General features: G+C 41.8%; 1 protein-coding gene across 7 annotated transcripts in view; it reads left to right on the forward strand.

Moving 5' to 3' along the window:
- Nucleotides 1-13202, forward strand: part of LOC120807322 (plexin-A1-like) — a 181364-nt gene that overhangs the window by 68637 nt on the left and 99525 nt on the right. For all 7 annotated transcript variants that reach the window (XM_040159122.1, XM_040159126.1, XM_040159125.1 and 4 more), the window contains exon 4: nt 7521-7661. In XM_040159122.1, the coding sequence (XP_040015056.1) occupies nt 7521-7661 (141 nt within the window). The remainder of the gene's footprint in view (nt 1-7520; nt 7662-13202) is intronic.

A 13202-nucleotide genomic window follows, 5' to 3' on the forward strand; every position in this document is an offset into this window, starting at 1 on the left:
AGGAGAGAAATGCATTGAGAAGAAGTCTGAGGATGCAAGACACGGGTAGAGATAGAGGGATAGAGTGATGACGAGGTCTTTTAATTTCAGCAAGCATGAGGATTAAAAGGCCTTAACAGTGATGAATAGGTTTAATTTGGTGCTAAAGCAGCTCTCTTTCTTCCACCATGTTTACACTATATTGTATGCAAACATGTGCGCTGAGAGAATTATACCAGATGTGGCTTGGGTTTTGTTCCTTTTCTCTCCTTTTTGTTTTTCTCGCCTCCTGTTCCTCCACAGCCTGTTAGGTTTTGCGGCTGTTTGTGTGTGTGTGTGTGTGTGTGTGTGTGTGTGTGTGTGTGTGTGTGTGTGTGTGTGTGTGTTTATGTGTGTGTGTGTGTGTGTGTGTGTGTTTATGTGCGTGTGTGTGTGTGTGTCTGTGTCTGTGTGTGAGAGAGTGAGTATGTGACCTTTTGTTAGCTCTGCTGGTGAAAGGCCACAGGCTCACACATGAATAACCATGGTGTAGACATGCGGGTGAATACCAAAGCCAGACAATAAGAGTTGGCATAGCCAGTAACCCGACATGACAGAATACACTGGATTACACAGCTGCATATTTGAACTCATTGATGAGTGCTTAATGTAAGCTTCAAGATGTTTGATAAAACCTGTCAGGTGCAGCTTCAAAAAGGGGTCCAAAAACCGTGCTTTAAATACACTGCTTCAATTGTGTTGTAAGATGAATGAAGTACTCATGAAATCACATCCCGTTCTGACCAACTTTCAACTTTTTCTCACTTTATAACAGAATTTTTGGAAAATAAACTATCAATAATCATGGCAGATAAAGACTGTGCTAATCTCATGTGGAAACATTAGAAAAAAATAAAAATAAACGACTTTTGTAAGAATAATCTTTTAATGGAGCATTGATACTGTTAGACGAGCACTTGAGAACTTTAAATTTTTGTGCTTTTAAGTACAGGAGACCAGACGGTATGTGCATTAGAGTCAGTAATGAGTGATAGTGTATGGAAGAATCACTGGAGAAGTGTGTTATTGTGTGTTTTTGTCTGAGAGCTGCTCCTAGTCCTGTCTTCTTTCACCTGCTTTCTCTCTGTTTCCTCCATCTATGCTATTTTAGTCTATTGAGTGCTTCTATATACATACATTAATATATCAAAAAGAAAGCCGGGTTTCGTCTCACACACTCTCACAAATACAGTTAAATTTCATACCAATAAAGCTTTTTAAACTAAAATAACAGTCAAGTTAATGTTTGCATCTGCTCTCATTCCCAGACCTTAAAATAACCCGCTCCAGACACACACTGTGTTTAGATAGCAGCCGCACTGACATTCCACTGTGCGTGCGTGCGCGCGTGCGTGCGCCCGCCTCCTCCATCATTGTCAACATAGCTTTTTGTCTGTCCCGGTGGAAGGAAAAGCTGCTCGGTCGCTGACTGTCTGACCCACATATGGTATAGGTTTACTCTGAGCTCTTCTATGCGTGGGCTGTGTATACTGTGTATGTGTTTGGTGTTGATGGTGGTGGGGGATTTGCCCCATAGATGTATCGGGGCGATCATTCACTCATGTGTGAGGCTCCATCTGCTCCCATCTTCTAACCACTCATTCATACACATACATACACACACTACTTTAGAGCTACAGTAAGGGAGATTTATTTTGCTAGATAATACAAGTTACTCCAACAGAGCTTTTTTTTTTTTTAAATATATCGAGGTGTTGCTCTCCTCTCAGAAAAACAGTGCATGGCAGCTTTATTACAAGAATGAGCGTATTACTGCTCATTCTGCTATGCCTGCATGTGCATGTGTGTTTTTGAGTATAGTTTCAAGTTCTTAATGCCTCCTTAGTGGTCCTGTCCTCCTACTGAAAATGGCACAACGGCCCTAAAAACAAAGATACACACTCTCAGTGAGAAGAAAAAGGTGTGTTTTTCTAATGTTTCTAATGGCAACTGTTGCTGTTCAAGAACAATTGATGGATTTGTTTTGTGTCTTGCTGCGCTCAACTTCTGCCAAGCTCCCGGTGAGATAGGAAATGAGTGATTTCACCCCTTTATCCGAACGCCCCTGCTGGAGATAGAAAACACAGCTTAAAGAGGGACAGAGAGGATATGGGAGACGTTTACATGAAGCTGTCATTAGGTAGTCTCCGCCGAGCCCAATATAATGTCTGTGACTGTTGTATGAATTTATTTGGCTGTCTGTGAAAGGGTCAGGGTGAAATCTTTGGATAAATTGGTATTAAGTCGTTCAGTTAAGATTTTACGATTTCATGGAATTGAATTTATTTTTTTGATTAGAAAAGCTGATGATCAGAGTTTATTCTTGACCTTGGAAACAGCAGTTGAAAAAATAATCTTACCACTATATCCATTTAGTTGCTGTTCTGGAGCTGCTGATCGTATCACATGATCTTTAACAGCGGAAAAAGCGCAAAGAAAGAAAAGAATCACTGACTGTAAGAGGGGCTGGTGGGTGCCTCCTGGATAAAAAGCAGATCACTGATATAGTAAATTAAACATGAAAAATTGGTAGTATTAACAACTGTGAGACCCAGGTCAGTAAAACCAAGTGGTATGGTACATTATACAAGATCACCTAGGTACTTGAGTCCACTAATACAAAGTATTGTCATCTGTTGTACACTTCTTACCCTCTCCATCACTCCCTCTCACAGCCCATTGACTATAGGACTGCTTTTATCTCCCCTGTTCAACGCCCTCTTGCTGCTTTCCCTCATTTCCTTTTGTTCTGCAGAAGGCCACACTGAATTCCCCACTTCAGTAGGCCCCCCTAAACACACATGCACATACGCTTGGGGGGCCCCCTTCACATCAAAGTCAGGAATGTGGGGCCTGCTGCCATTATGCATGGGTAGCCATAGTTATGTCAAGTTTACCCCTCAATAAAGGTAGTGTGTGTGCATGTGTGTGTGTGTTTCTACATGCTATTAGTGAGCCAAGTATGCTTTATGTTCAAACACATGTCCAAATCTGCTTTGAAATGTCACAACCATTACCTGAGCTTTGTGCTCATGCTGGTGTGTTATGGCCCTCAGACAGACCTATGAAGACACCTGGACCATTCTTTTCTGTTCCATGTGAAGCTAATTCTTCGTCTTTGAGAGATTGAAGCTCCTCCTTCCCTCGTCTTTTCTTTATTTTCCTTCCCTTTTTGTATTTTAATTTACTGTATGAAACAGTATTTTGATACAGTGTATGCTCCTTGAGTCCTTTGTCACTCCTTTGCTCCCTTCACTTCTTTCCCTCCTTCTTGTTTCTTTCACGTCTTTTCTTCCCACAGTGCACATATGCTATGGAAGACACACAATTGATGATCTCTCTCACTGCCTCTAAGTCTCTCACTCTCATGTGCATGAGCTCCATCGGTTGTCACTTGCGGCTATGACAGGCATCATTCTCATTGACATGCCACTGTCTTATCGCCCAACTCTCTCACCCTCGCACCGCAAGCCTTCCCTATCTCCAGCTATAACTATCCTGTGTGTCTATCAGAGTTAACCAGGCCTGCCTCGCACAGATAAAACCTGGCATTAGGGGCTTTTGGGTGGATTGGTGGGTTGAGGGAGGTATTAATGCAGAGAACAGATAAAAAAATGGATGTTGGAGGTTGGAGGAGGAGGAGGAGGGGCGGTGGTAGTTTTCTGTGGTGATGGTGTGGTGTTGGTGTATTTGGTTGCAATCTCTGTTCCCATACAGGGATTATGCTACGTTTCTGAAAATCAAGAAGCATGTTGCAGACAGGGAAATACAGGGATGGTTATGAAATCCCTGGGTAGGTTGAGGAATGTTGTTGAGTTTTAGAAATGGGACACTTTATAGGGATGCACCTGATATTATTCTACGACTTGTTTTGCTCAACTACTGCATTAGATTGTAGATTTCAGTGTTCTCAACATTGTAGGGCCACTTCTCTCCAGAGAGCGCAACTGTAGTGGAAAACACCCATTACTGCTTCATCTCTTTTTATTCCCAGTTTTGCTGAGCTGAAAAACAACATTAACATTCCAGGAAGGAACAGTTATTGTAGGTCATGGAAACACTCTGAGTAGTAGTTACGAAAAGTTGAGTTTAGAGTTTTGCATCAGAGACAATTCAAGAGATGCAAAGACCGATTTTTCATCTGCGTTTCTTTCCCTGTGGCTTTCACTCCTCATTATTCCCCACTCATATACTCTCTCCTTTGTCCTCTTCCTCTCTTCCCTCTCTCATTACTTCTCTATGTCCTTACTTAAGACAGTGGCTCTAATGCGTTTAGGATTTGTTAATGTTACATTATACATGTTGCCAAGAGAGGGGATATGGGGCTTTTCTTGAAGACAGAAACACAGCATCACTCTGAATCCATCCATCAAGCACTTAGCAGAAAGCTGAGCAATACAAAGGAGACAATGAGACAGTAGCAGCATCTCCCATCATCACTGACTGTTGCATTGATTTCTGGACTTGGCTTACACACACATACACATTCACATCGAGGTCTGCATTTATATTCATGTAAACATAAACCTGTGAATTTATACACGTGTGAAAAAACAGATCCATGCATGTTAAAACACTACAGGTGGTTGTAGATAAATGTGAAAACCGACAAACATATGGGCAGGCATGTAAGCACACACAGACTCACTGGACTCTTACACACATACTTGTTTTTGTACATGCTAATTTCATCTAGCAGAAGCTGTAAACCCTCATAAATGTAGAGGCCCCCCCCGTCGTTAACCTGGTTAAGAGATTGTAGCCTCGATTCCAAAGCGCAGTAGCTCTGTTTAATTCAGTTAGACAAACGTTCCTTATGTATCCTTCCACCCACCCATCCACCCACCCACCCACCCATCCATCCATCCATCCATCCATCCATCCATCCATCCATCTGTTCAGCTTGTACATAGTCCTTTGTTCTCTCCCTGGATTCCATATTCTCTGGCCAGTTTATGGAATAAATCAATTTGAGACGATTTATTGTTTTCACACGTCTTCTACTGTCTCTCGCCTGCTCTTCTTTTTTTTCTCACTTTCTCACCTTTGTCGATCTCCCCACACATTTTATTTTTCAAATGTTTTGCATATGAAGTTCATACTCAGAGTCAGAGCGAAAGGTTGAGTTAAACATAGACATAAAAGGAGACCAAGACAGGAGAGAAAAGGTTGTAAGATGTAGTGGTCCTGTCCGAGGTCATATTGGAATCAGTAATGGACAAAGTGGGATTCAGCACACTGGAAGATGCACAGGCAGACAAGCAGATGGACACAAACAGAAGATAGGAAGATGGACAGGAAGACAGACTTTTATTCACTGTATTATTGTTTGTGCAAAACCAGTCTAGGCTGGGACTGGTCATTAGCCAGTGAACTGGACTTGGTTGTCTTGTCCAGTGATAGATGTGTCTACCAACTGATATGCCCCCCCTTTTTTATGTTTTTTGTTAGAGTGAGAGAGAAAATTATGCTGGAAGCTCACAGAAAACTATTATTTCACCTCTGTTTGTCAGCCAGCATTTTTCCTTATTCCAGTTGTCTGTACTTAAAAACTGTGTTGCCCAACGTGTGTGTGTGTGTGTGTGTGTGTGTGTGTGTGTGTGTGTGTGTGTGTGTGTGTGTGTGTGTGTGTGTGTGTGTGTGTGTGTGTGTGTGTGTGTGTGTGTGTGTGTGTGTGTGTGTGTGTGTGTTAGTGCGTTACGTGGACGTCTAGATGTGAGCCATCCATGAAGGAAATGTATCCTTTGTTTACTGGCCCATTATCTAGATAATAACATCCATATTTCCTCTCATCTTCAGTGCTTTATCACAGCCTTATGAGCTCTCTCTCTCTCTCTCTCTCTCTCTCTCTCTCTCTCACACACACACACACAAGCAGTGAGAGATAATGGAATTGTTGCCCCTGGTTTCTTTTGGTGAGATTGTAAATAAATTCTTTCATCACAAAGTGTGTGCGCTCAGCATCCATCCGTGTGTTTCTCCTTCTATCTTTGTGTGTGCTCGTGTGCGTGTGTGCACATATCTATCAAAGCACATATTAGTGCATGCATATCTGTCTCTGTGTGTGTGTGTGTGTGTGTGTGTGTGTGTGTGTGTGTGTGTGTGTGTGTGTGTGTGTGTGTGTGTGTGTGTGTGTTCAGTATCATTTCCCAGCTAGTCATTGCCTGCTGTCCCCTCCTTGTCACTGTGGGCTGATAGCAGTGCGAATCGACAAAGACCTGTAATGCAGAGCTGATACTTGCCCCCCCACTGTCGTTCTGCGCTTTTCATTTGCTGCTGAGATGACTTTGGCTCACAGCCATCCCAACCAGCCAATCTACTATCTTGTATCTGAACCATTACTTTCCATATCCGGGCAAATTATTCGCCAAAGCTCACAAAGAAAATTTGAGCATCTGTGAATGTGCGCGTGTGTGAACGCGCCTGCTTGCACTGTGAGATAAATAGTTATATTTGTCTTCAGGTGTATTGGGTGATTAAGTTTTCATTGAAACTGAAAGATAGTGACTCACTCTTATTCTCTCTCGACTTTTTACAGGACTGCAGTATTTTCATACACATTACTTTTTGTCACAATTTCAGTTGTAAAGTTGTTTTCATTAGTTCTTCCCAAGTGCTGAATAGAGCCGTCTTTTCAACAGTTGTAATAATGCCATTATCCAGTCAATAATGTTCCTTCCCATGCATCTACCACTGTCATCATTCCTCTGTTCACAGTAACACTGTATTCAATACTGCAATTAACACAGCCTTTCAATTAAACTGTTTACATGGCTCTGTAAAGCAGACGCTTTCAACCTTTTTCCAAAATTTTGATAATTTCATGCTGCCTACCACTATAATTATAACCACTTGTTAGACCTGCAGCAAATTCAGCCTATTTCCCCAGCTGGGGAAACATACATAGAGACCACAGTGTGTTAAAACTTTGGTTGGGGGAAAATAAGCAGCGTGAGATACATTTTGTATGGATATTGCAAGGGGGATATGAGATGAGAGAAAGAAAAAAGATTAATATGTCTTGGTATTTCATTGTGTCATTGTGCCTCCATGTGATGAAAAAGAGAGGAAATGAATGCATTGTGTTTTTTTTTTTGTTTTTTTTCAAATATTATTGACATATTCATGTTTGTTGTTTTACAAAAGTAACCTACCTATTTTCAGCTTTGTTTAAACACTATACCATGACTGTCTTAAAGCAAGAGGTTATCATTCAGGACTCAAGCACTCTTGCCTGCAGCTGCTTCAAAGTAAAAGCCCCCCTTACCATGTCTTTTATCTTCATGCCTTTCTTTTTGAAGACTTTTACTGTAAAACTTTTAATGTAAAGCAGCTGCTGTCGGGTTTTATGATAATAATAAAATAAATACAATACTGCATATCACTGTTGGTGAGGGATCATATATCTATATGTATTTAACATTTTAAAGTACATTCATAAGAATGTTTGTATGAGCATTTCAGTGTGTTTCTAAATATGTTTTTCCTGTGTTCCCGTGTAGATCCTGGTGAATTCTGTGAGTCCAAACCGACCAGCAGTGCTGTATGAGAAGGTGACCGTAAGTGAGGGAGGAAGTCCCTTACTGAGAGACATGCTGTTCAGCCCGGACCAGCAGTACATCTACACATTGACTGATAGACAGGTGAGTTCACCGTGGGAGATGCACTCAAAAAGATGCACAAATTAGGAAACACATGCAATCACAAACTCCACTGCATATAATACATCTTTCTGTGCAGCTGTGATGCAGGAACCAAATGGCAACATAACAAGTCACATGGAATTAAATTTATGAAATTCCTATGTGAGGCAAACACACACAGTACATGTGCTGTAATGATTGGTATATGTAGGTGGCCATCATTAGCCTCCATGTCCAGCATACGTTAATATGGCACTTACCACAGGAGACTGCATGGGGGCCTTGTTAACATACATGCCTCCAGTTACATATTTTATTTGGGTGTACCCACAGGCCTGTACACACACACACACACACACACACACACACACACACACACACACACACACACACACACACACACACACACACACACACACACACACACACACAAATATATGCCAGTCTGCTGTATTGCATGGTTGCAACACAGCAGCACCAACTGTCCAAAGCAGACCTCACCCCATTACAGTATATCTTAACCCTCCTACCCACTGTACAATCACAACACAACTCATCCCCTCTGGATGTACTTACACAGCCACACACACACACACACACACACACACACACACACAGACAGACACAGACAGACACACAGACACACACACACACACACACACACACAGACACACACACACACACACACACACACCAGCTACACTTACACCAGCTACCACATTACCACCATGACGGTTCTCTAATAATCAAGACATTACACACACAGACATACTGGGTGTGTTATAGGTCACATGTAGTGTGTGTGTGTGTGTGTGTGTGTGTGTGTGTGTGTGTGTGTGTGTGTGTGCGCGCGCGCGCCTGCGGTCATTACCAGCCCCACCGCTGGCGAGGACTGTGTCTACTTTGATGGTGAGATGAGGAGGTAGGGGAGGGGGAGGAGGAGGAGAGCGTGTCGCTTCTCTGTCGCTCCCCAGGCCCAGCTGCTCCTCTCGTTTTTCTGTCTCATTAGTGTGGTGAGTGAAGGAAGCAGAGATGGAGGGGAGAGAAAGGAAAGTGGGGTTGTACATGATGTGAATTTGTCTGTATTTAATAGATCTAAAACGGGCTATGGGAAAAGACCGTCTGATTAAAAAAAAAAGGGAGAGATATGTGGCTGAAGTCTTTTAGGGAAAGGTGTTTGAGGCAAGTCTTGTCAATTCTGTTGCATGGCCATAGAATGTTTTTTTTTTTTCAAAGGCTAGTTATTAATTACTTAAGCTGCAGTAATTAAAGTGGAAAGCCATGATACACACTTTGTATTCCAAATAAACAACTATCGTGGGTATGGCAGGGTAGTGTTTTAAATTTTTCAACATGGGTGCCAATATGATGCCAATGATGACTTTTGGTACCAACCAAGAAAAAACATACCAAAGTTTTTAATCCATTCCTGTTAATGTTGTCTAACAAGAACTTTGCCAAAATGTATTCAATGCTAGTTTTTGATACTTCACTTGCTACTCAAGAGTTATTGAGGTATGATACCCAGGCCTGGTTGTTCTTGCTGAAAGGTCAAATTTATCACTCCTTGGGTGCCTGGAAAAAAAGTGTTCTAAGGTTGTGTATCTCTCCATCTCAGTTTCTGAATACATGTCTAGATACACAGTCCATGATCCAGTACAGAAATGTTACACATTAATTTGTAATGATTCGGCTCTGTTTTAAAGCTGATTGTATTCATCCGTGATTAGGATTTGAGATTTTTAAATTTTTAAGTGTGAAAAGTGGGACAAATATAAATCAATTATTTCCTCATTTTTAATTTCAAATACTGAATCAAAAATATCACAGAAAATGATGTGTTTTGCCACACAATTGAATAATAAACATGCGTACTTTGACACTGGGAAACTTTGGCCAGGAGGAGAAATTTTGTCTAAAAAGCTGCTGACTGGGAATTGTTTACCACTCTTCATTGGTCAATGACGTTTTCCTGAGTATGGTATTTTGAATAATGCTGAATGGGCACATATGAGCTCAGTAACTGGCAGGAGCTGAGTTAATGTAAAACAAGCATTAGCTGCTAATGCTAACATTACTTGCATTGTGTTGACAGTTCCTCTCAGTAACTTTACTGTTAGTGTACATGTTGCCTTCTTAGATTACAAGCAAGGTTTGAGGTGCAACAGGCAAATTTTATGATACAATTGTGCACTGTAATGCTTGTACAATGTTAAGATTTTGGGCAGGAATAACACAGATATTTCTTGTAGAGTAGTAACTGTATGGATCGCTAGAAGCAGTATGTGATTGTGGAAAGCACACTCTAAACGTACAGAAGCACGTAAATGAAGAGAAAGTTGAATCACTGTAGTTGTGTATTAGAAACAAAACAAATAATAATGGACATTTATTGTTCTAAAAATTTTGAAGATCAGACTTTGAAATAGGTTTAGCAGAAATATGTGGTGACACATTTAGTGTAAGTGTTTTTGTGAGCATGTCTTTGTGACTTGGGGGCCTGCTCCGCTTTATCTTGGCTGGTAGAGCAGCTAAGGGCATGAGGGACACACAAACGCATGCAACCACACACACACACACACACACACACACACACACACACACACACACACAGATGCACAGTTTTACTTATAGGCACTAGTCCAAGACAAGAACATACGCTCAGGCTCACACACTTTATGTACACACACACATCCATACCCCCATTTACACTCAAGGACGGCCTGTCTCCATCCACCTCCCATCATGCCCTTTTCTTCAGAACTCACCAGATATTCTTGTCATGCACGCACGCACGCACGCACACACACACCTTTATCTTGCTGTGTGTTTGATCCCCATTAATGGTTAGCAGGCTTGGGTTAAGAAGGGGGGGGGCTGTGGTTGCCAGACCTCCTAGCTAAACCCCCTTTCTAGCATTAATGACTTGAGGGGGCAATTCCCTTCTATTGCTCTCCGTCCTACTCTCATCTTTTATCCTCTGCCCTCCATCTATGCTGCTATGCCCCCACCATCCCTGCTTTTATAAATCCGCGCATCGGCTGCAACACACACACACACACACACACACACACACACACACACACACACACACACACACACACACACACACACACACACACACACTTACACTCTCTCTCACACATACGCTCCCATCATCTAAGCCCAAATTGAGTCCTCCCTTCTCAACTGGCTTCTACTATTCCCATTCCCAAGTTTTTAATGATCTCTCGCTATCACTGCTGCACCCCCCTCTCTCTGGTCCTTTCTCTCTCTCTCTCTCTCTCACACACACGCGCACACACACACACACACAAACTCTGTGTCTTTCTCAAAGGAGACAGGTGGAAAATTGAGAGAAGGATGGATAGATGAAGGGAAAGAGGAAAATTTGAGGGTTGATGGCAGGTGGCTGGTTTTGAGCTAAAGGAGGCTGCCACAGTGCTACAAACACACACACACAAACACACACAAACACACAAACACACAGACATACTAGTAAGCTTGCGTGAGGAATGCAGCCATGCTCCCTTTTTCCTATTTTCTCATGTCTGTGTGTGTGTGTGTGTGTGTGTGTGTGTGTGTGTGTGTGTGTGTGTGTGTGTGTGTGTGTGTGTGTGTGTGTGTGTGTGTGTGTGTGTGTGTGTGTGTGTGTGTGTGTGTGTGTGTGTGTGTGTGTGTGTGTGTGTTTGTCTAGTTGCCTGCGGGGGTTCCTCAGACAAGCCAAGCACATTAAGGTGTCGCTGGACATATCCACTGATGCGTAGCCCATGATAAGTCCCCCCATGCTCTCACACACACACACACAAATGAAGGCCCAGGCAGTGAGTCAGAGTAAGGGGCGAGGCCCAATGATTTATGACTCGCTCTGTTCCAGCTATATTCATCACTGTCATTATTATCAATGGAGGATATGACAGCAGGAGAGGACGTCCTGCTGTGTGTGTGTTTTAAGTGTGTGTGTGTGTTTGATGAGACAGTATGTTATTACAGGAAACTGAAATCAGTTTATTTTTGAGTGCAGTCGATGTTGAATGGGTTTGTGTTTGTTACTTAGTGCTTGCAGTTTGTTGTTGGTTATTTGACTTTACTGGGTGTGAGCAGACAGGTAAAGGTCTGCACCAGTTGACATTTTAGAAATTTTGACATTATTGATAAGGATCCATTAACTCACAGACACATTGCCCTATTCATATCGCAAAACTGCGTTATTGTTGGCGGAAATTGAAAAATATTTGCATCCAGATGAGAAACTTTGTTAAATGCGTCCGGGTAGCTAATGTTTTTTCTTTTCACAAAAATGTGAAAAGATTCCATAAGAACATTGTCACCCTTTCACTCAACAGGGACTGACCTGAATGACTTTGAGCTTTGCAACTTCTACCATTGCCATAGTCATTGACGTCCAAATCATTATTCAAATTTTGCGTTCATTTGTTTTGTTTATTTTTTATTAATATTATAATATGCATTACCATAAAAATCCCAAATAGCCCATGAAATAAGAAACAGGAATCCAAGATTTTTCATTATGCATCACTATGAAATATTTTTAGTTCTCAGACTCAAGGACATTTAATCTTAGTGATAGGTTTGTGCGTAACAGCTCTTGTCTACCGTTACCAGACCTGACACGGGGTCAGTTACCATGTGACAGGCTTACAATTTACAGCTATGCCACCAAGATGTCTAAAAAGTCAAGCATCTGGAATAACTTCCAAATTTATGAAGATGAACCCCAAAAAAGTCAAGTGCCAGATCTGCCAAAGGAAACTGGCTTATCACAAATCTACGAGTCAAAAATCAACTCTAAACTGTAAGTAAAAGCTTAGCCGTCTTGCAACTGCTAGAATTCTCTTTTTTTCTATTATGGCTGATGTTTAGTGTGACCTGCATACTAACAAAGTATAACAATGAAGTCAGATTTTTGTCCTCGTCTCTCTCTGCCCCAACACTCACTTTTGTCAGGCAAAGAAGTCACAGAACACAGCCCTGAAAGTCGCTGGCAAGAAAGCAAGACACAGACAGACCAAGAGATGCACTGCTCAGTGAGGTTAGTGAGACAGACAGACTAGAGAGAGATGCAGATCAACAGCTCTGACTGTCAGAAAAACATGCCTGTATCAATAAAAGGAATTGATAAACTCACAGGCATACGATTCCGATGGTTCAGACAATTTGGAACCAGTTCTCAACAGAAACCAGTTCTTGATTCCTATCCCTGATTGGTGGCAGCTATGCATATGATATCGGTTTACTGAGCAGTCCTGGCTAATTGCTGAAAGCATGAATATTCATCTCCTCCAATGTGGGAAGGGGGACTGTGTTTTGAGCGAGTCTGATCGTCCTGGAAACAGACGAGAAGGACTTGGATGGCTTGATACAGTGGAGGGAAAAGATATATTATGTGTATGCATGAAATAACAAGTTTGTTATGTTCAAGTGTCAAGGATACTTCATTGAGTGGTACAGTGTGTGTGTGTGCACGTGTGTGTTTGAGCACATAAAAGCATTTATGGCTCAATTCCATTTTGTACCAGT

Source organism: Xiphias gladius, chromosome 21 (genome assembly GCF_016859285.1).
Source record: "Xiphias gladius isolate SHS-SW01 ecotype Sanya breed wild chromosome 21, ASM1685928v1, whole genome shotgun sequence".
NCBI classification, from domain to species: domain Eukaryota; kingdom Metazoa; phylum Chordata; class Actinopteri; order Istiophoriformes; family Xiphiidae; genus Xiphias; species Xiphias gladius.